At 41.8% G+C, this 25,056-nt stretch overlaps 1 protein-coding gene across 3 annotated transcripts in view; it reads left to right on the forward strand.

Moving 5' to 3' along the window:
* Positions 1 to 205: 205 nt before the first annotated feature.
* LOC126167666 (huntingtin-interacting protein 1) overlaps positions 206 to 25,056 on the forward strand; it is a 537,667-nt gene continuing 512,816 nt past the window's right edge. For all 3 annotated transcript variants that reach the window (XR_007535451.1, XR_007535452.1, XM_049920493.1), the window contains exon 1: positions 206 to 373. Coding sequence is in view for 1 of the 3 variants with exons in the window: in XM_049920493.1 (XP_049776450.1) it covers positions 290 to 373 (84 nt within the window). In the remaining 2 variants the exon portion in view is untranslated. The remainder of the gene's footprint in view (positions 374 to 25,056) is intronic.

Here is a 25,056-nt window from a genome sequence, read left to right on the forward strand (position 1 = left end):
CAGAATATAGTGAAATACCGTCTCACTGCCAGATTAACTTAGCGATTTTTTTTCACGTGTTTAAAGAACAATTCGAACTAACCGCCGCCGCCGCCGCCAGTAGTTCTCCGTATGCCCGCTTCAGCGCTAGCAGCGCCACCAGAGACTACTGCAACGCTGTTGTGGCTGCTTGCTACTAGCAACTTTGGACGCATATGTTTTGATCCCTGTCGTCAGTAGTGAGTGGAGGCTTGTGTAGTGCGGTGTTGGTCGGGGCTTGCGAAATTATAGCGTTTTAAAATTACTGGCAATGTCGTCGCTGTCGCTTCCGAGGGTTTTGCAGCAACGCAAGACCGGCTTAGAGTTGGAGAGGGAGAATTTTGAAAAGAACCAGGTAAGAGATATCAGTTAATAATCTTGTCATTGACAGCGTGAAAGAAACTACCTTGAGAAAAGTGCGTTAGGTTGAGAAAATATGTATTCTACAGCTGCGGTACAAAGTGCAAATCTTTTGGAGTGCTCGTCATTAGTTCGGTTTAATTCCTGTCAGTTTACTTTTTAAATAAGTTCTTGAAATCTATTTTTCTGATTTTTTTATCGTGTTATATGTGCTTTGAGTGCCATTTAGTTCGTACAATTTTACTTTAAATGGCTGTGAAACTTGGCACTGGAGAAAATTACTGTTTAACATTAGTGTTTTAGCATTTATTGTTCTGTCTCGGCTGCGCGCCTGTATTGGCGCGAAAATATGTAAACATTGGTGACAGTACCATCATAAATGTCCTGGTACAAGTAATCTTGATGGGCATGTTACCTCTCATTTTAATTTTCTTTTCGGATGTACTCTTCAGAATCTTCTAGGAAAGCTGGCACTAATACTGCGAACGAAGACAGAAGTTTAAACCATTGCGGAGTTCATGGTATTAACAGGAGTGAATTTTGTATCAGAACTGAATATTAAATATGTGCTTGCAGTGTCATTGGGTCATCGACAGAACGCATGTATAACGACACAGCAACAGATGCTAGAAAGTAGTCAGTATTTATCTATTTTTCTAACACTTTTTCAGTCATATCATATGCTGGTAAAACGAGATCCTGTCAGAAATGTGATATTTGAAAATTCACAGATTTCATTCTTTAACTGTGCATAAATAATACATATCAGTTATTAGGAAACGTAGTTGTAATTCTTCTGTGTTCAGGCACTGTTGATTGTCTGACATACAACAGAGTAACAACTAACAAACAAAATGACAGATGGTGTTTGTCGAACATTGAGATAATCAGTTATTCGATCTATAGAAAATGCTCATTGCAGCTAATAGTATTAAAGCTAACCAGGACCTACGGTTGAGCCCTAATTGTTCATCACAAAAATCTAGTTCTTGCCTCCTACTGCCACTACTAGAATTTCTAGGTAAGGCGTACTCGCAGTGTCCCGTAAAAGTGGTCGAAAGACTGAGGGAGGATGAACAATTTTTCAGGATTTGAATATTTTGATAAGCTCGATTTCTCTTTCTGCGAAGTAAACTGAGTTGGTGACCCTACGTATGAATAGTTATACATTATTCGTGAAACTGAAGTCAGCCGATTGACTGGCAATACCGTGTCAATCTTAATTTGGAAATATGTTTAAAAAAAGTATTATGCTGAGTAGTATGCTGTCGTTATATGAAAGGCAAAGTGAATGCGTAATTCATCTGACAGACATTAAGAACCTATTTTCAATGATGGTTGTATTGCAGTCTGTCATCTATAGTAAACACACACAAACAGATTACTGTTAGGCAGTAATTACATATTCGGTGTTCACATACTCTAGTTTAAGACGAAGAAACACCAATTCAACAGCAAACACATTAATTATGACAGTGTATAGTTCGGAGCTAATGTTAACATATACCAAGTTCCCGAATCTGTGTAACAATTTTTTATCTGATGTAACTTGGGTTCTGTGTGAGATGGTTACTCTTAGCTTTCGAACGGTTATCTGGTGGATAAAGGGCGACCACACGATAGTTTGTTGTGGGGGAGGCACCAATTATTTTGTTGGAAGAAAAACCTCTATCTACACTGCATTTTTTCCTGTCTTTGAGAGCTAAGACGAGGGGGGGCGGCTTGTCGCGTGTCCCCCTCCCCCCTTTCGCTCGGGCATGGGCGTCCTCGTGGTGGATGCGATAGTTTGCAGCGGTGTACCCCGATGTCGCAGGCAGTAAGAAGTAAGGGCAATTGAAACACAGTTCCCGTTTCTGCATTTGCCCTTGGGGAAAACTTGGTGTTGGTTTATGTTTACATATCATGACAAGCTTGTATCTTATGACGTGGGGGCGACGTGGTTGCAACACAAACAAAACCAGCGCACTAGGTAGAGCTGCGTTGTGCTTACTCGTAATTTTCGTTAAACGTTTGTGTTCGTTCGCTGTTCAGAGTGATTAAGACACAAGAACTGCATTATGGAGGAACGGGCTCAGTTTCCTCATCAAGCCATTCAGATTGAGCTGTTTTTTTTTTTATTTTCCTGCAGTAAGGCAAATGCTGAGTTGGTTCCTGCTCCCTTACATAATCATAGCTTACGCTTTTTACTGGTTGCATTATCCAACACTGGCTTCGATCTTAGCAGACTGTAGTAACGTCGCCGTAACGAAGATGATTCTATGCCATTGGTAGAACTGCCAAGGCTGCTCATCCCCCTCTTTCCCCTCCACTCCCCACCGGAAACCGTTGTTTACGGGGTCTTGGAAATCAATCAATTACATCAAATTAGTCATCGCCTTCAGAGTATGATCAGTTTGAGGCACACGTGCCAGCACTCACTAATGATCGGAACATACGTGCAAGTCGTTCTCAGAGAGGCTGTGGAAGTGTCCGCTGCCCCTAGCTTACGACTCCAGTGTCAACGGGTTGTGCTTCAATGAAACTGCTCACTGTGCAAGGTCACAACTGATGGTAGAAAAAAGTTATGCACTAATACGCCACGACAGATAGTTGGGAATGCGTTCAGTGTCCTTTTTTCATTGTATAATGGTCGTTTTCTTGGTTTAAATTATGTACTTGCTCTGACAGTTCTCTGCCATATCATTTAAGTGTTACGTAATAGCATTAATTAATAAATTGTGTAGAAAGTTCTACTGTATTGCAATGAAATCTTGAAGTCATAAAGACATAATTGATTAGATTAATAAATTACTGTTCCCTGTGTCATAAAAACAGCTATGAACTTTTCCTACCAAGGAATCAGAAAAGTGAGCGTAGTATGCAAACTTTCACTCGTTCAGGTTTTGTGGGATAATGTTTTGCTCTTTGACAATAAATATTTATTGCACAAAATAAACTGTTTCACATGCAGAAATCGTTTAGAATATGGTAAGATACGTGCAATATAGTCCACAGCCTTGCATTTCTTTAATATACATGAAGTGTGACACCTAAATTCCGATTAAGGTTTGAATATAATTGACACATTCAGAAGAAAAAACCTACGCTATCTCAAAGTGAACCTGATTGTCATGGTGGAGCAAAGACGCGTCTTTTATGTTCTATCCCCCAAAACTTGATATGGACGTCTGGAAAGCACAGCAAAATTTCTTTGTTCGTAAATACGAATGTTTTGGAAAAGTTCGCGAGAAACAGCATTTTTTTTTCCCAGAAGCTCGTTTGAAGACCTCTTGGAATTGCACTTCCCGAAGTCTTTCTAAACGCACAAGGACACTGTTGGTTTCCCGACGCGCTGAGAAACATGCTTCGCTGATCTTCCTGAATGTAGCAAAGACGTACTTGGGATTGCAGTATTACGAAATACTAGTTTACATTGTTCTTATAAAACTGAAGCTCTTGTCATTAGTCCGAAGAAAATTTTGAAGTCTCAGCACGTCTACACAGCTGCTAACCTACATCTATGAGAACGTGCTTACTGTATCTAAGCCTTCGTCTTCCTCTACAGTTTTTACCGCCCACACTTCCCTTAACGGAAATAAATATTCCTCGATGCCTCAGGATGTGTGTTGTATTAATCTGCTTCCTTTTAATCAAGTTGAGCCATCACGTCTTTCCTTACCAGTCAGATTCTTTTTTTTCTCCGATCTATTTGCGTAATCTTAAACATCCTTCCTTAGCACTACATTTCAAACGTTAGCCTCGCGTTTTCTGAGCTATTAATAGCGAAAACTTCTGTACAAGGCAACACTTCAAATACCTCCAGAAAAGACTTCCTAACTTTTCAATTTACACACATTAAAGTTTTGTATCGCCTCTTTATTTCGAAATTCAGGGCACAGAAAGCAAGTGTTAGCTCCGAAGCATGCATTTATATTCATTTGCAATTTTTTCATCACCAAATAAAATAAGCGACATTTGTGTAACGATAGAATCGTCTGTTTCCCATGAAGGGTTTTTCACAACAGTTCTGAGAAACGTCAGTACGTGGTAGAACGTCCCCTTGTTCGGATGCAGGCTTGACTCCGTCGTGGCATTCCACCGGTGGTATCAAGCCAGCTCTGGTCCAAACTGACGCGATCTTCAATATCGATTTTGCGTAAGTCGCGTGGAGTACGTGGTCGTCGTTCACATCCAAATATGGCTTGTTTCAATAGATCCCACACGTGTTTGACTGGGTTAATGTCCTGAGAACAGGCTGGCCACTCCATTCTGGCGACCGTAGCATGTTGAAGGAAAGCGTCCACGAGAACAGCGCGGTAAGAAAGGGAGCTACCCATCAAATTGAAATTGTTACCGAAATCTTGGTGGTCGCAGAATCTCGTCCCTGTAAAGTAGATCAGTGAGATTTTCCTCAACGACATCGACGTATAATCCCACCCCACAACATACCACGACCACCATCGCCACCACCTGGCTGCACATATGGGACAAAGTGTTGAAGGCGTTCCGTATTACCGGGTGCCCCCAAGCAAGTTGTCTGTGATAATCAGGGTATATTTATTTTTACTTGAGATACATATTCCATAGATGCAGTATGGCGTGATTACGCTTGGATGTGGAACGAGTCAAAGCAGATACCATATAGATATACCATATAGATATACAGTACATACTGGTATATTACTCGTGGTAGATGATTCAAAACTGGTACAATACAGTAATATAATAAACAATACAATACAAAAATGCAATAGCAATAAAAACAGGAAATGATCCGAATTACTACTCAAATTAATCTCTGCTGAAGAATTCATCTAAAGAGTAGAAACATTTTTCCAGTAGGAATTCCTTTAGCTTTTTTGAATAACGTTTTATTTTCTTTTAGACACTGTATATTACTCGGGAGTGCGTTAAAGATGTTTCTACTTGTGTACTTTACCCCTTTTAGTACCAGAGAGATTTTTCCGTTCACTGTGCATATCACTTTTCCGTCTTGTGTTACAATTATGTTATGACTCATTTGTTTCATATTCAGAGGAATTGAGAAGTGTGAAAACCATGAGTGACAGGAGATATTGTGAGGTAGTGGTTAATATACCTAACTGTTTAAAAAGATTGTGACATGAGGTTGTTGGAGGAACACTACATATAATTCGGACTCCTTTTTTCTGGCTTACAAAAAAAAAAATATTGAAAGTGGTGAGTTGCCCCAAAAGGTTATTCCATAGCACATCACTGAATGAAAGTAGCCAAAATATGCAGACTTTGATACGTTGATGTCTCCAATTTTGGAGATTATTCGAATGGCAAATATTGCTGGGCTAAGCTTTTTTAGTGTTTTCTGTATGTGGAATTCCCAGTTGAGCCGGTTATCTATGTGAACTCCTAGGAGCTTTGTGCACTGAACGCTCTGTAACTGTTGGCTCTCGTGTGCAATGTTAATCTCTTCTGGGATTATGTAACTGGATTGGAACTGTATGTAATTTGTTTTACTGAGGTTTATTGCTAGAGAATTTGCTGTGAACCAGTTCAGAACATTTGCAAGTGCTTGGTTGGCATTTAACTCTACGTCAGTGGAAGTTTTGCTGACTGTCACTATACTTGTCATCTGCAAACATTGTGATATTGCTAGCACTGTTTGAGGGTAGGGATAGGTCATTAATATATATAATAAATGTGTCTCTTCAGTAAAGGAACCCCGACGCCAAACCTGAAGCGTCTGTTCTGCACGATTTCGTGCCCAAATGTAATGTAGTCGATGTGGTGTATGAAGCGCTGCTCGTCATGAACATTAGAAATGGAACTTCGCATCATCCAGTCAACATTTTGATGCGATACATGGCGTCCTGTAGTCTCTTCCGTTCTGGAGCAGTCAATGCACAGCTCCTTTCACTCAGAAATCGCACATATTGGTCGTCCTATGCGCCTGTCGAACGTGGACGGCCTGTGTGGTGTAAGTCAACACTACCTGTCAGTAGGAACCGATACTGCCCGGGGCATGATGGATGTCCAGTCTGCTGTTCCACAGACGCGTCCCGTCTGGTGCTTTTACTTTCAACTGAAATGCAGCAATTAGAGTGCGGCGTTCTATCCGTAGTTATCGCTCATATATATATATATATATATATATATATATATATATATATATATATATAATATGTGTGTGTGCGCGCGCGCGCCTTTTTAAACAATGTCAGGTGTGACCTTCAAATCGGGGCAAGAACTGTCACAAAAGCACGACATACCAGGACGATGCAAAACTTTTGTTGATGTGTGTATATTTGATATTGACAAACTCCTCTCTTTCTGAAATGCATTTCTTGCTATTGTTAGTTTGCATGTTATATCCACTGTACTTCGCGCATAGTCTGTTATTTTATTGCTCAAGTAGCAAATGTCGCTTACTGTTTTCACTATAACGTTTCCTGTGTAATTCCTTCTACATCGGTTGAATAATTCGACCCATTACATCTGTTTTAACTTCTTGTCAAGACGCACTCAATTTCGTTCAGCTCCGTCGCTATCTCCGAATTACAATGCCATCGGCAAACAGTAAATTCATTTCATCTCTGTCGACTTTAATTCCGTTCCTGAATATCGCCTCGGTTTGAAACGTACCAATATATGGGCATTAGGACAAGTATGACATGAAGTGTTGACATCAGGTATCTGGCTGCTACATTTACAGCCTTATATAAATTTTGTAACATTTTTACTTCATTTATTTGGTCATTTTTAACTCAAATTAGTATGTCACTAACTCCATTTCAACTATGTTATGGTTCGACTGTTACTAATCAATACTTGACCATAAATCGTAAGTAGTTCTCATTTTGAAATTCCTGAATACTTTCCACAAGAGATGAAACTAGCTTTTCGTTTGTATTTATGTAAAGCACTCGCGTACATGTTACAAACATTCACCAAATAATAATTTTCATGATATAAACGACTAAATAAAAAGCATTGTTTTCGAACATATTTTACGAATTTCTGTACTAGAAACTAAGGGCGAAGTAAAACTTTGTCGCAGCGTGGTAGGAGCGAGTTAATATTTAATTCTGTAATGTCAGTCTGTAAACGCAACAAATTTTTAATTTTAACCCTTAAATTTTATTTCTGTAATAATGACGTAACAGTTTTCAGTTTTTTGTAGTCAGTTGTGTATCATTTTTGTGCAATAAATATGTAATTGTGGAAGTGAAAACTTCGTGTCAACTTAATTACTTAAAATTTCTCTTGGCATACCAAATCATTAACTACATTGCCAATAACTCAGGAAGTCTCAGCAAAATTGGTGGAGCAGATACTCGAAAATTCTTTTACAACTACTGCAGCGTCAGAGTTGGCCAGAAAACCATCGGTGAAACCCACAAAGTCCTGTTATATTTCAATCCCAGCTCCTCCGCCACAAGTAAAATATTCACACGAAGTTTTCATTGCGCCAAACTGCAACAGAACTGACTCCCAAAAACTGTCACAAAACTGGCACCCTCGAAATCTGAAGCAAAACTGACATCATGATACCTCCGTCGCAATCTGAGTTAAAATGCCATCGGCAAACAGTAAATTTATTTCATCTCCGTCGACTTGAATTCCGTTCCTGTATATCGTCCCACCAATTATAATTTTACGTCATCCATTATTCCGGAAAGAAAATTTGAATACAATCAGAAACTCATTGGCGTTTACAGACTGACATTACCGAATTAAATATTGACTTGCTCCTCTCATGCTGCGACATTTTTAGTTGGGTACTGAAATTCGTAAAAAACTGTTAGATAACGATGTTTTTGTAGTGTTAGTTAAATCATGAAGATTATTAGTTGGTAAATGTTCCTAATATGTACATGAGTTCATGCATAAATACAAACGAAAAGGTAGTTTCACTTCTTCTAAAAAGTGTTCTGGAATTACAAAATGGGAACTGTCTATGACCCATGAAAAAGTGTCGATTAGTAGCGGTCGAACCTAAGCACAGTTGAAATGAAATTGACAGTAGAATAAACTGCGCTTAAAACTGACCAGATAAATGTAGTAAAAATGTTACAAAATTTATATAAGCCTGTAAATGTGGCAGCTTGACACCTGAGTTCAACATTTCGTGCTTACCCAAACGATGAAATATTGGTCCATATTAAGTTCCCTTTACTGTTTGCTGCGTGCCAGGTCAGAAAAATACGTGCGATGTGCTACAGAACCGTCTTACTTGTTTCACAGTTACTGCGGCTCTTTAATGTCTGTAGAGACCTTAGGTCTGAAGTTTGATATCTGCACGTTCTGTAGATAACCTTCCGCTCTTTGTATTTTATCCCTTGCAACTTTTAAAGTTCACACCTGAAGATATACTGATCTACGGATGAGGACAGTACATCTATTTTCAGATATATTTACAAACCCTTAACTTTCGTGGTTTTTATTTAGTGGTCTATAACCGGCTTTTGGCATTTTCGTTCAATTTCAGATAGCTCTGCTTAAACAATAAAGACATGTAATTTTTCCGCGCGTCTGGGATCGAACGCGTGCTGCAGCTGCTGTCAGTATTCGCTAAATTACTGTATAGTTCTTGTGTACGCCTTACAGGCCACTCAGAACACACAGTGAATGCTGTGGTTCAGATATACCGCATAAAGACGCATACTTTCACCTTGAAAGAAGTAAATACTGCTTATGCTTATACGGGTGTGATTAAATTGTTTGGATGAAGCGAGCTGTTGGGCAGCGCGGTGCTGCTTCGCTTCTCTTCAGCCTGCCAGTGCTGCGCCGACTCTCAAATTGCCAGGAGGACAGACAGTGTCCGGCTTTACTCATTACCCGCCAGTCTCCGCTTACAAGAGCGTGTTTGTCAGCTCATGTTTCTTGACTGCCGCGTGCCTGGAACCGTTGCTGGGCGAGGTGCATACACAGCGAGAAGTCAGTTCTCATCGTAGCCAGAACAGCGAGCGCTCTGTGTCAGTAACAGTTTCGCGCCACAGTTTGGGCCTGCATGCTTTATATAAGTCGCCTGTTTTGGATTTACACTTAAACTTCCCTCCGGTTTTTGATAATTTCCAAGAATGATTGCCTATCGAAGTTGGTGAGCTCCAAACGATACATATCGAACGTGCGAGAGTAATCGATTATGGAAGACGTGCGGCGCGCGTTATGATCAATGATTTATGATAGTTATTTTTATCAGTTTTGCGATGTTTCTTCAGTTCATGTACATTACATTCCAGCCGTAATTGTTTGTGATTCCTTTGGGAAATCGACATGGTTTCTCTTGATAGCGAGTGTAATGTCTGCTGCTCCTGACGTTTCTTCTGCGGATTGCCTCACATGGAAAACGCTAATTCCATGCATTCCAGCATAGACAAATGTTTGGCTTTTTGCCGGAAATATGGACTTCAGCCGGACGAGGAAAGGAGGGACTGTGTTGACTGGTGCTGCGAAGTCGGGGGAAAGTCAAAGCATGCGATACTCTGCCGATATTCCTGATCGATATTGGCAGAGTTTACCCTGGGTAAGGGGAAAAAGGAATTGCCCCTGTCGCTTATACATCACGCGGACTGTCACAAGACGATAGCAGTGACGACGAGTAAGGTAAGTCGTGTCATTTGATTTTCAAGTGCTAATCTAACGCTTTTCTTTTGTCGTTGCTGTAGTGACAATTTGAAACATACTCGTAACGCGCGCCTCGAGACTTCCATAATCGATTTACTATCGCACGTTCGATACGTATCGTTTGGAGCCCTCCAACTTCGATAGGCAATCATTCGTGGAAATTACCCTGTTTTTTCCTAACTATAAAGTACGTCTTCAGACCATCTCGTATAGCTTTCACCAAAAATGTCAATTTTCGATTTAATTTTTGTTAGTACAACTCGTGGACAATAAGTTCCCAAAGTTTCAATGTTGAAATCGCATCCGAAGTGCCTGAAAATTAATGAAAAGTGTGACGCGTCATCCCTGCTACGCCCACGTTTTGAAGCAGCACGTCGGCTCAAAGGGATAACAACCCCTAAATTCACAACCAGAGGGTTCCAAATTGTATCCTGGATCTTGTCAAGCCCACTTACAGGTTTCAGGCCGATCCTGTACTTCTCGAAAAGTGTGTTCATGGCAAACTCAAAATCCAAATGAGTCTCTAAATTAACTCATATGGAAACGATGCCCTAAAAACACATTTGCATCTGCTACCGTTGTCAGAATTGCAACTTATGATGCAGTTACTGTATTTAATGATAGGAGGATGAAGGTATTAGAAAGAATGGGCTTCAAGATAAGAAATTTTACTCAAGACATCCTGAGAAAAATAGATTTACAGCGCGATTCTGCAGCTGAAAAGTCAGTTGAAGACCTGGTAAAGGAAAGAAGACAGACAACAGCAACCAGAAGAGAAGCCTTGATGAGAAAGACGACCCAGAGTACAAATGTGGTGCCTTCTGAAGAAGTGACGTAAGGGAAAAAGTTAGGTTGAACTTTAAATTGCATTTCCTGAAAAGTTGTTTTTTTTAAAGTTTATGTACCTTTTCCTCAGTTTCTATTAATGCTGGAATTGGCCGGCCGGAGTGGCCGAGCGGCTCAAGGCGCTACATTCTGGAACCACGCGACCGCTACGGTCGCAGGTTCGAATCCTGCCTCGGGCATGGATGTGTGTGATGTCCTTAGTTCTAAGTTCTAGGGGACTGATAACCTCAGAAGTTAAGTCCCGTAGTGCTCAGAGCCATTTGACACATTTGCTAGAATTATGAAATTTTGTACACATTTCTGTAAACCTAATAAATATTGGCTCAAGAGCAAGTTTTGAAATTGTGATTGCAAGCTGAAATCGGGGCAAAGTGCTTGGAATTTTGCATGAATTTAAAATTGTACTTGAATTATAGTTAAAAATTATGAAAATTCTCCTATTTGACCTATTCCAAGAAACCTAATGAGAGAAACTTACAACGTATAGAGAGATGAAACAGATTCTTTTTGTAGAAATCTCGTGAATGCTTTCTCAGAGAAAGGAACATGCATTATTTTTTGAAAATAAAACTTCAAATTTCATTCATAAAGGTTGAATATATATAACAAAAGAATTTTATATGTAAATGTATTACTTTTATGTAAAGTGTGGTACAAAATGTTATTGCCATATCTCCGAAACTGTGGATTTGGTGCATTTTTGAAATAGTGTGTGTTTATCATCAACGTCCCCCCTTAACGTGATTTGTGCTAGCTTATGAGAGAATTTTTAGCCACATCCGGATCGAATTTTTGCTTCGAGTTAGCGGGTATTGTTCTGGTATACTGATAACGAAGTGTAGTTACTAGCCTGTCTCCCAAGCTCGTTTAGACAAATCTTATGGTGGCCCACATTCCTCACCTCAGAGAATACGAAACATTGCAGAACAGATTTTATACGATTGGCAGACGGATCCTTTCTCCCCAATTCGCTTCGTACCCCGCCATTATCGTTTCAACTCGAGTATTCTTCAGTAGCACCGCATTTTAAAAACTCCTTGTCTGTACCTACTGTTTATCGTCCATATTTCACTTGCATACAAGGCTGCAGTCTAGACATATACATTCAAAAAAGAACTTACATTCAAAGTTAACAAACCTTTCTATAATAAAAATGATTTTCTTATTTCCGGTCTGCATTTTATATCCTCCCCACTTCGACTATCAAGTGTTGTTTTGCTGCCCAAATAGCAGACACTCATCTAGTTTTACCGTATCGTCTCCTGATGTGTTTACCACAGCAGGGACTGATTTAAGTCGACTACAATCCAATACGCTTACTTTACTTTTCTTGATATTCAAGTTATAACCTCATTTCAAGATACTACCCGTTTCTTTCCTTGTTCTTCAAAGTCAAAAAAAGTTCAAATGTGTGTGAAATCTTATGGAACTTAACTGCCAAGGTCATCAGTCCCTAAGCTCACACACTACTTAACTTAAATTATCCTAAGGACACACACACACACACACACACACACACACACACACACATGCCGGAGGGAGGACTCGAACCTCCGCCGGGACCAGCCGCACAGTCCATGACTGCAGCGTCTTAGAGCGCTCGGCTAATCCCTCTTCCAAGTCCTTTGCCGTCTCTGGCATAAATACAACGTCGCCATCGAACCTCAGAATCTTTATTTCAACCCTCTAAAACTTAATTTCTTTTCCTGATTTCTCTTTGGTTTCCTTAGAGCAGCTTGCTCAATGTGTGAATTGAACAACATAGGCTGAAGTTGCAACCGCGTGTTACTCACTTCAGAAGTACTTTCTCCTTTACATGTCCCCCGATATGGCAGTCAAATTTTAATAATACGTCTTAATACACAGATTGTCTCAAGGTTTCGCTTTTGTACGGTTGAAAAATGAAAAACTAATGATCCTGTTTATCTTCAGGCAGGTCTGTATTTTATATAATTCAATCACACTCATATCATGAAGTATTTGTAAAGGTGCAGACAGGAGGACCCCAGTGTTGGGCCGCCTGGTGATTTCGGTAGGAAGTATCGGCAGTGTGTGTGTGTGTGTGTGTGTGTGTGTGTGTGTGTGTGTGTGTGTGTGTGTGTGTACGACAGGGATATGCGATAACCATAGATATTTAGAAAATGTCAATGTTGGGGTGATTAAACGTAGATTTACAGTGTCATATTCGAGTCTATGAAACATCGTAAAACGGTGTTAAACACAACATATCGTCCTCCGGCGTTATTTGTCAACACTGCCAAAAATTTCTCGTCATTTGAGAGTATCTTTTTTTGAACGTACAATAGCAGTGCAGTGATTAAGAGTAGAAGTAACATTTCGAAGAAAAAGTTATATATCGAGTTTTGTCCACATACTCAATTAAGTAGGAAAAGATTCTATCGAGAACTCTGAAAAACTGTCCGATTTGTTTATTGTTCTGAAAAATACTGTAATGTGGTTGAAACAAAGCGCAATAGCAAATGATGAACGAAGAAAAGAATCAGATCTCAAACTGATTAACGAAGTATCCATTAGATGGAAATAAACGTTCTGTACGACTGAAAGATTTTTGTCATTGCATAGACTAAGTCATCCCAGTGCACCACCCGTCCTGCGAGCCTCAGATAGTGTAGATCTGGCAAATGGTTGTAACATTCTGGGGCTTGTGGAAGTGGCTACTCATGAAATTTCCGTAAAAAAATGTACGTTGCAAACAGTAAAGTAAACCCAATAACTGGTGTTGAATATCAAAATATCTATCGTGCAAAATCATAACAAATCAAAAACCAATTGCTGCCAACTGGACATACCAACATATTAACCACACCAAAGGTGTTCGATAATAGAATCAAGAATATAAAATTCCAGTGTTCTTTAGCATGTTCGAAGCCAATGAAAACGATGAAAGACTTGCTACTTGCTTGGAGTAGTTGAAACGAATATACTTGTTTTGAAAAATCGTTCATGCATTGTAGGGAAACAAACCAAATTTGGTTTATGTAGTGAACATCACGTTATTGCACAAGAAAAGAATAACTTAAAATTTGAAACAGAAACGGACCTTCCATAACAGCAAGTTTTTCTGAAACACCGCCTTCTAGATCTTAAACAAGACCACTGCAAATATGGATTACATCGTCGCTATTACGTGTCCAAAGTTGCACTTAAATATCTGACACATCGGCAGAGTCTTTGTACAAAAGGTTCGGGGATGCGTAATGTCAATTATTGTCGTAGTTACGTATTAATAAATACTTTGAAGCGCCAAACTGGTATAGGCATGCGTATTCAAATAAGAAACAGGCAAAATACGACGCAGCGGTCGGCAGCGCATTTACAGGGTGTTTGGGGGGAAATGTCAATATTTTACTCAGGGATAGTGTAAGTAATTCTAAAAAAAAAAATGTTATGTGAACATAGGTCCGCAAATGCTTCGTTAGGGAGGTATGGGTATTGAAAGGAACTTTAATTCTGCAAAATTGATGTGCCCAATGTGAACGTATGCTCAATACAACTGGACCGTAACTTGATTTTCTTGAAAACAGTTAGAGAAATCGTTATGTTACATATTTTTACATAATATTTATTTCCTTTGCATTTAGTACATAATGCATTACAACATGCATGTTACATGTATTCAGTTGAAAAAGATATACCACGTCTTTTACAAACGGCTTTAACACTTATCTTACAGACCGAGCGAGGTGGTGCAGTGGTTAGCACCCTGGACTCGCATTCGGGAGGACGACGGTTCAATCCCGTCTCCAGCCATCCTGATTTAGGTTTTCCGTGATTTCCCTAAATCGTTTCAGGCAAATGCCGGGATGGTTCCTTTGAAAGGGCACGGCCGATTTCCTTCCCAATCCCTCCCTAACCCAAGCTTCCGCTCCGCCTCTAATGACCTCGTTGTCGACGGGACGTTAAACTCTAACAAACACCACTTATCTTACAGATGTTGTACAGTTCTCAGAATAGGTTCGAATATCCCACCATGAACTACAATGCACTTTTGCGCCCTAGTGGTAACATGTGTTGCTTGTTCAGTTGCCTGTGGTTGGTACCTAATCAATTCAGCAGCGTCCATGATGCGACGAAGCAGTTCATCTCGTGTATTTACCTCACTTGGTGCACCTCTGATTTCATCCAACCCCCATTAAAAGGAATCTAAAGACGAAAGGTCAGGTGATCTTCGAGGCCAGTTAATAGCACCGCCACGGCCAATCCAGCGATTAGGGTAGGTGCGGTTGAGATGGTCCCTCACACAGGTAATGTAACATGTGGAGGGGCACCGTCACGTTGAAAGTACAGTCTAGTTGGCTTGGCTAAAGCAATGTCTAATAGTTCCACAAAAGAATTTTCAAAAAATGTAGGTACCACTCTCCCGTCAATGGCTGATATAATGACCTGTCAAAAGGTTACCGATCATGCCGCACCAGACATTTGTGGCTAAACGGACTTGGAAATTTTTCCGTGGCCATAGATGATGATTTCGTGTGTTTATTCCATGTCGTTCAAAACTGGCTTCGTTAGTGAATAGTATGTACGGAAGCAAATGACTATTCTCAGTTACCCAGTGACAGAATTGAAGTCGTTGGGCATTGTCGCCACCGTTGAGATTTTGGGCACCCTGTATGTGAAATGGATACAGGTTTTCCACATGTAATGTTTCCCATACACGTGTCTGTGGGACATTCATACGCATGGACATTCTTCGTATGCTCGTACTGGGACTGCGCTCAACACTTGCGATAATTTCTTCCTGTTCTTGCAGAGATTGTTGACGTGCACGCTTGGACGGAAAATGTCTACTTGGAAAAGAGCGTGTTGCACGCAGAGTGATAAGCACTTTGGTGAACACCCTGCGATCAGGTAATCGTCGAGCGCCTGTGCTATTCTCTTGCAGCGGTAGCACTACACCATATCTGCGTATTCCTCATTACTGTAGACGTGTGGCATTGTTAGCAGCGCGTGTACACTACACAGCTAACCGATCCGTCGCCGGTACACTACACAATGCTTCTTACACGGCGCAGCTGCGCAACCAACGGGTGATTGTGGTACGTACACCACATGACCGTAATACATGGTAGGTTGCGTAGCGTAAACATGGTATGACCCGTGCATTGTTTGCAAGAAAATAACGTTACGGTCCAGTTGTATTGCATATACGTTCAAGTTGTGCGCATCAATTTTGCAGTATTAAAGCTCCCTAACGAAGCATTTGCGACCCTATGTTCATGTAACATTTTTTGTTCAGAATTACTTGTACTATCTGTTTAAAATATTGACTTTTCCTCTCCAAACACCCTGTATAAGGCAGTAAGTGTCTGGCGCAGTTGTTAGATCGGTTGCTGCTGCTACAATGGCAGGTTATCAAGATTTGAGTGAGTTTGAACGTGGTGTTACAGTCCACCGAGCGATGGGACACAGCATCTCCGAGGTAGCGATGAAGTGGGGATTTTCCCGTACGACCATTTCACGAGTGTGCCATGAATATCAGGGATCCGCTGAAACATCAAATTTCCGACATCGCTGTGACCGGAAAAAAGATCCTGCAAGATCGGGACCAACGACGGCTGAAGAGAATCGTTCGGCTTGACAGAAGTGCAACCCTTCCGAAAATTGCTGCAGACTTCAATGTTGGGCCATCAACAGCTCTCAGCGTGCGAACCATTCAACGAAACATCATCGGTATGGGCTTTCGAAGTCAAAGACCCACTCGTGTAGCCTTGATGACTGCACGACACAAAGCTTCACGCCTCGCCTGGGCCCATCGACACAGACATTGCTCTGTCGATTATTAGAAACAAATTTCTTGGTCGGACGAGTCTAATTTCAAATTGTATCGAGCGGATGGACGTGTACGGTAGGGAGACAATCTCGTGACTCCATGGACCCTGCATGTCAGAGGGAGACTGTTAAACCTGTTGGAGGCTCTGTAACGGTATGGGTCGTGTGCAGTTGGAGTGATACATCTAGATACGACTCTGACAGGTGACACGTACGTAAGCATCCTGTCCGATTATCTGCATCCATTCGTGTCGACTGTGCATTCCGACGAGCTTGGGCAATTCCAGCAGGGCAATCCAACACCCCACACGTCCAGAATTGCTACAGTGTGGCTCCAGGAATACTCGTCTGAATTTAAACACATCCGCTGGCCACCAAACTCCCCAGCCGTAAATATTATTGAGCATATCTGGGATACCTTGCAACGTGCTGTCCAGAAGAGATATCCACCCCCTCATACCTTTACGGATTTATGGACAGCCTGCAGGATGCACGGTGTCAATTCCCTCTAGCATTAATTCAGGCATTGGTCGAGTCCGTACCACGTCGTCTTGCGGCACTTCTGCGTGCTCGCGGGGGCCCTACACGATATTAGGCAGCTGTACCAGATTCTTTGGCTCTTTGGTGTGTATTAGGTGTACCTGCATGTTGCTTTTTACATCATCAGGCTCAGATTTTTTCAGGTCGATTATCAACCATGAATGTCTACACGTCGATGATGAAATCAAAATAAACATCGATGATTTTCAAAAAGATGCGTATGCCGAGTCTACGGTATTTATATGTGACAATGGAGATCGGTAAACATCGTAATTGTTGTTCCATAAAAACATGGGAGAACTGGCGGATATCAGTTAACGCCCTGCCACGATATTTCGGCGCAGAGTCTTCTGGCCATCTTCAGGTGAGTGCCACTGTAGTAGTATTGGCGAGTACGCGAGTACGCTCGGCTATTTAAAGCCTTACTGATGTGACATTGCGCATGCGCTGCTCAGCGTGCACGTTCATAACAGCTCCGCGCCCTCCACGGTGAAAGCTTGGCGTATCGATATCAGGTCGATTTTCATCTTTATGCAGATAACTACGTCGACTACGAAGTTGCTCTATAACAGGATTCTAAGTAGAGTTTAGCTGATAACCGTTATCTCGATTGATGAGTCTTGTTGTCAGACAATCTTATTTCCACTGAATCATTGATAATAGAGCTCCAAAAGTTTGATGTATGGGCCAAAATTTTTGTGTCGTTGTAATTCATGGAATGGTCTGTGGAAATACAATGTTCGGCGATTGCGGACTTGATGGGTTGGAGAAGGCGAGTATGCCGTTGGTGTTCCACAATGCGTTCCTGCACAGTTCGTATTGTTTGCCCTATATATGATTTGCCGCATTCACACGGAATTTTGTAAACACCTGATTTACGCAGGCTCAGATCGTCTTTAACGGATCCCACCAGTGACCAAATTTTGGAAGGAGGGCGAAAGATGACTCTCACTTGATACTTTCTCAATATTCTGCCTATCTGTGAAGAAATATTCCCAATAAATGGTAGATAAACAGTCGACCTGAAAGCCTCTTCCTTGTTCCGTCATTCGCAGCCCTTCATCACTCTGTTCACTTGCCTAGGTGAGAAGCCATTTTTCAGAAATACTTTTTGCAGGTGTTCCAGTTCCGCTTGAAGACTGTCGGCGTCAGAGATAGTATGGGCACCGTGGATCAAGGTTTTGAGAACGCCCATTGTCTGTGCTGGATGGTAGCAACTAGTAGCTTGTAGATACAGGTCTGTATGAGTGGGCTTTCTGTACATCGAGTGACCAAGTGTGCCATCACTCTTTCGTCGCACCAAGACGTCTAAAAATGGCAGACAACCATCTTTCTCTATCTCCATGGTAGACTTTGTTTTCATGTATGGAGTTCATATGACGTAAAAATTCTTGGAGACGGTCCAGACCATGAGGCCACACTATCAAAGTGTCCCAACGTAAAAATCACAACGTAATTGTTGACATGCCGTTGATAACGTGTACTGATCGGCTGGACTGCAGCGCGCCTCGGCCCCCTGTCGGGTGGCAGCTAGGAGAGTCGTGGGAACGTCTGGGAGGTAGCTGTGGCACGCGTCGCGGCCTGCCATTACGGATGCCCGGCTACGGCCGGTGGCTTCCCCGTGCCTGCTTCTTATGCACAGCACGCCGCGGCCGCATCGGCGCTGCGCCTGTCGCCCTCCCGACTCTTACTTTATGAACCCGTCGCTGTAGCCGGTGCGCACCGCACATCGCCGGGAACCTGTCCACCTCGCCACGCTTACCGCGCTCATTGTCGAAGTGCTGTGCAACTCGACATTATGCGGATTTATAAATAACTTCTTACAGTAAGTTCTGTATGAATTTAATTAAACTATCTAAAATCATACGAATATCGGGCCAGTTTGGGATGAAACCATTGAAGAGGCACTAACGTGAATTGGTAACAGCTATTGTTGTTGTTGTTGTTGTTGTTGTTGTTGTCTTCAGTCCAGAGACTGCTTTGATGCCGCTCTCCATGCTACTCTTTCCTGTGCAAGCTTCATCATCTCCCAGTACCTACTGCAACCTACATCCTTCTGAATCTGCTTAGTGTATTCATCTCTTGGTCTCCCTCTACGATTTTTACCCTCCACTCTGCCCTCCAATGCTAAATTTGTGACACCTTGATGCCTCAGAACGTGTCCTACCAACCGATCCCTTCTTCTAGTCAAGTTGTGCCACAAACTCCTCTTCTCCCCAATTCTATTCAATACCTCATTAGTTATGTGATCTACTCATGTAATCTTCAGCATTCTTCTGTAGCACCACATTTCGAAAACTTCTATTCTCTTCTTGTCTAAACAATTTATCGTCCACGTATCACTTCCATACGTGGCTGCACTCCATAAAAATACTTTCAGAAAAGACTTCCTGACACATCCATACTAGATGTTAACAAATTTGTCTATTCCAGAAACTATTTCCTTGCCATTGCCAGTCTGCATTTTATATCCTCTCTACTTCGACCATCATCAGTTGTTTTGCTCCCCAAATAGCAAAACTCATTCACTGCTTTAAGCGTCTCATTTCCTAATCTAATTCCCGCAGCATCACCCGATTTAATTCGATTACATTCCATTATCCTCGTTTTGCTTTTTTGGTGTTCATCTTATATCCTCCTTTCAAGACACTGTCCATTCCGTTCAGCTGTTCTTCCGGGTCCTTTGCTGTCTCTGACAGAATTGCAATGTCATCGGCGAACCTCAGTTTTTATTTCTTCTCCATGGATTTTAATTCCTACTCCGAATGTTTCTTTTGTTTCCTTTACTGCTTGCTCAATATACAGATTGAATAACATCGGAGATACGCTACAACCCTGTCTCACTCCCTTCCCAACCAGTGCTTCCTTTTCATGTACCTCGACTCATTGAACTCCCATCTGGTTTCTGTGCAAATTGTAAATAGACACACGCTATTGGTCAGAAATGCTCAACCAGCGATGACAACAAATGTGTCGGTACAGTTAAAAATTGTTGTCAAACCAGAATTTAACCTAGATTTCCTGCATCTCACGAACACGCATCTTCAAGATTAGGCTATTTGAGTGCACTACAGGCAGCACTCGTGTAGTTCTCTCTTCATTATTTTTGTACTAATTGCGGAGGATAGACTCTTCATGCAGAGATTGGAAATTGACCCAAAATATAAAAAAAATTTACATACTGCGCATAGTAGGCAGAAAGACGCTGTAGTGTACGATAATGCGATTGCAGAACAATCATTGGAAGCGGCCACTCCATAAAATACGTAGGAGATTGCGTACGAAGCTATTTAAAGTGGAACGACGACATAAAACAGCAGCTAAGCCACATGCCCACATGCTAGACAGATTCATTAAAAGAATGCCCAGGAAATATAAACCACACGCAAATGAGGTAACTAACAAAACACAGGTTCGACCAGTACTTCCATATCGCTCTAGAATCCGTACAAGATCGAATTGATAGAAGAAACAAAAGATCCAAAGAACAACACCACGTTTCGTTACAGGTTTATATAGTAAGCGGTCAAGCGTCCTCGAGATGCTCAGCCAATTCCAGTGGCGGATGTTGCGAGACAGGCGGTCTGAATCGGGGGTTTACTGTTGAAGTTACGAGCCGAACTTCCCTATAGGAGTCAGTGTATTGCTTCCAGCTACGTACATCTCGACAAGAGACCCTGAAAGTAATATTAGAGAGAGATTAGAGTCCACACAGAGGCTTAGCAGCAACTGTTCTTCCCGCAAATCATTCGCGACTGGAAAAGGAAAAGGGGAGAGACTGTGGTGCACAAAGTATCCTCCGGCACACGACGTATGGTGGCTTCCGGAGTAAAGATCTAGATGTACCTTGTTGGGTAAGCCACGATCGTCTACCAAATCCGTTTCTGTAGTTTTACCATGCGCCCTGTAAGAAAATCTATAGTATTTGAAAACGTAGTTGAAAGCATCAGCGACAGTGAAGGTTTGGAAGTAGGCGTGCAACTCAGACAGCATTATGGTTAAATAAAAAAATAAGTCCACAACGAGCAGGGAATAAAGGTGCGACTGCCAGTCGGGCGCAAATTTTCAATTGATACCACATATGTTTCTTACATTAAAATATTTTTGCTGGAGCTTTTATTTTAACATGTTTAGACATAATTTACGCAGATGGAATTACAGCAGTTACATTACCATATTTGCTCAAAGTTTCATATTGATAGGAATTACAAGCCAAACGCTTTGTAATGCAACCAAGAACTTCAAACCATTTTCTTCTGTGGAGAAAAAGTAGAAACATAGTCAAGGGATTTCCGCTGCCATCCTTGCAGTTTCAGTGTGTGTATTCATAAAGTCTCCCTGTTACAAGCTAGCAGCAGAGGTTAGGTGTAGTTTCAATTATAATGTTTGCTCTTATTGTTCAAAGGAACGTATCACTGTTCATATAAACATTGTTCCTATAATCAATGATATCTAACTATATGAAAGGGGGGAGGGGTAGCCCACTGTTCGCTCACTTTATACATCCATACGCTGCAAGCAAACTTACGGCGTGTTGCAGAAGGTAATCTGATACGAGTGCCAATATCATTTTCCCCCTTTCCTCTTGCAGTTCCGATATCGTGGCTCGTGGCAAAGTGCATGCCTGAATACGAAAGATTTTTGAATCGTGTCCCTGCCAAAATACAGACTGTTTGTCTGCCTCTAACGTAGCCTTCATCTCTAAGAGGTGGGAAGATTCGCTATGAACGACACGTGCTTTAGACTCTGTCATAAACTTCCCATATAAGATTGAGATACGTTAAGAGCACAAAAGTCGTCCGTAGAACTGAAGACGTGCACCAGGCCGTAGAGCCACACGGAGTTTTGATTGACGACGACGACGACGCTACTTCCATTCGCAAATGGCACATAGGAAGAACGACTGATAAAACTTCGTAAGATCTCCATTTCTCTGATTTTCATGTCTTGATCATTTCGCGATATGTACGTCGGACGAAATATTATTTTGATGACCCTTCTCTAATGTAAGATTTCGAATTTATGAAACACGATGCTTAGAGGGGACGTGGCCGCCATTCGGAATAACTTATGGAATATTCTCACCTTTCAACTGAAATTTACGAAACATTCATCTAGGATATTTACTTTTGGAAGAACACAAGGCGATCACGCAGGTGTGGTCCCTTGGCGCAATTTCACCATGATTCTGCCTCTGTTACCGTCTGCCTAATGCAGATGTACGCACTGGATGTACCGCTCTTCTCTTGGTGTCCTGTCTCCTATTAATCTTACCTGATGATGTAAAAATATAGTACAATACATTAAAAATTCCATAACCTAAAATGCTGCCTAACCGTAAGTCAAGCGTTTAGATGTCATCAGCTGCGGGTTCTCTGCACCCTTCGACTCGATTGTCGGCCTTAAGAGACGATCATGACGTCGTTAATATTGCAATCGAAGACGGAAAGCTAACACGACGGACTGCGTCTTCGGCTGCTGCTGCAGACTCCAGTACCAAACGTTCTTTTTATGCCACAACGCTCCCTTCAGTTTCATTCAACAGCTATCTACTCGCATCTTTAGAATTCTGTAGCACCAAATTTCGAAAGTGTATATCTTTCCATGTTTGGACTGTTTTGCGTCCACGTTTCACTTCCATATTAGATTACACTACGAATGAATACTTCCAGGAAAGACTTTCTAAGAAATTTATGTTCGCTGTAAATTCTTTGATAGATTTTCTTACTATTGCCAGCCTAAATTATATAGTCTCTTCACTATTGCATCATTAGATATTTTGCTGCCCAAGTAAGAGAACTCTGGGTATTTTTTCAGCGTTTTTTCCCTTACTTTACTCCCTAAAGAATTACCAGATTTGAGTGCACTCCATTACCTCAGTTTTATTTTCCGTCATCTTATAACCTTTTTTCAAGACATTCATTATGTTTACCTCATTTTCTGAGTCCTATACTTCTCCTTGCACTTTCATTTCTTTTCTAAATTCCTCACATGTTTCTTTTACCGTTTATTTAATCTGCATGCTGAATAACATGGGAGACCGGCGACAGTCTGCTCCCTTTTTCACTACTGTTCCGTTCATGTCCACTGCAATGTGGTTTCTTTAAAAGTTTAACATTTCGCTCCCGTATTTTACATCTGCTAATTTCAGACTTCCAAAGGTGTACGCCAGTCAACTGTCAAAAGTTTTTCTAAATATAGTAAATGTAGGTTTGGTTTCCTACAATTTATCTTTTAAGATCAACACAATTCGCCATGAACTGTTCACAAACGCTGTGAGAAATATTTACGGCCTTTGAAACAGAAATGTGCAGCAGATCTTTTCTATTGCTCAACAGTTACTGAAGTAGTGGGTTACGGATCTAAGTGATAGCGATACCTTGTATCATTCTTTAAAGCACTACGCCAAGGCCTAGTTTACCACGAGTAACTAACTGGAGGCGTGAAATCTAACGTTACTTATATTTGCAAACGCAGTAGATGTAGCGGAGCTCATAATTCAAAGCAACGTGGTGTATAAGCGGATGCTAACAGATTTAGCATAAATAAACACAAGCTGATTGACACAACTGGGTGCCACGGCCTGCGGAGGTCTAAGGGGACAAGGGAAGACCACCGCATGCCGATAAACACAACTGCAATATGGCAAAGTCTTGCTGAAGGTACAGTTGTGGTACGAGGGCAGTTCAATAAGTAATGCAACACATTTTTTTTCTGAAACAGGGGTTGTTTCATTCAGCATTGAAATACACCACGTTATTCCCCAATCTTTTAGCTACACAACACTATTTTTCAACGTAATCTCCATTCAATGCTACGGCCTTACGCCACCTTGAAATTAGGGCCTGTATGCCTGCACGGTACCATTCCACTGGTCGATGTCGGAGCCAACGTCGTACTGCATCAATAACTTCTTAATCATCCGCGTAGTGCCTCCCACGGATTGCGTCCTTCATTGGGCCAAACATGTGGAAATCCGACGGTGCGAGATCGGGGCTGTAGGGTGCATGAGGAAGAACAGTCCACTGAAGTTTTGTGAGCTCCTCTCGGGTGCGAAGACTTGTGTGAGGTCTTGCGTTGTCATGAAGAAGGAGAAGTTCGTTCAGATTTTTGTACCTACGAACACGCTGAAGTCGTTTCTTCAATTTCTGAAGAGTAGCACAATACACTTCAGAGTTGATCGTTCGACCATGGGGAAGGACATCGAACAGAATAACCCCTTCAGTGTCCCAGAAGACTGTAACCATGACTTTACCGGATGAGGGTATGGCTTTAAACTTTTTCTTGGTAGGGGACTGTGTGTGGCGCCACTCCATTGATTGCCGTTTTGTTTCAGGTTCGAAGTGATGAACCCATGTTTCATCGCCTGTAACAATCTTCGACAAGTAATTGTCACCCTCAGCCACATGACGAGCAAGCAATTCCGCACAGATGGTTCTCCTTTGCTCTTTATGGTGTTCGGTTAGACAACGAGGGACCCAGCGGGAACAAACCTTTGAATAACCCAACTGGTGAACAATTGTGACAGCACTACCAACAGAGATGTCAAGTTGAGCACTGAGTTGTTTGATGGTGATCCGTCGATCATCTCGAACGAGTGTGCTCGCACGCTCCGCCATTGCAGGAGTCACAGCTGTGCACGGCCGGCCCGCACGCGGGAGATCAGTCAGTCTTGCTTGACCTTGCGGCGATGATGACACACGCTTTGCCCAACGACTCACCGTGCTTTTGTCCACTGCCAGCTCACCGTAGACATTCTGCAAGCGCCTATGAATATCTGAGATGCCCTGGTTTTCCGCCAAAAGAAACTCGATCACTGCCCGTTGTTTGCAACGCACATCCGTTACAGACGCCATTTTAACAGCTCCGTACGGCGCTGCCACCTGTCGGAAGTCAATGAAACTATACGAGACGAAGCGG

Source organism: Schistocerca cancellata, chromosome 1 (genome assembly GCF_023864275.1).
Source record: "Schistocerca cancellata isolate TAMUIC-IGC-003103 chromosome 1, iqSchCanc2.1, whole genome shotgun sequence".
NCBI classification, from domain to species: domain Eukaryota; kingdom Metazoa; phylum Arthropoda; class Insecta; order Orthoptera; family Acrididae; genus Schistocerca; species Schistocerca cancellata.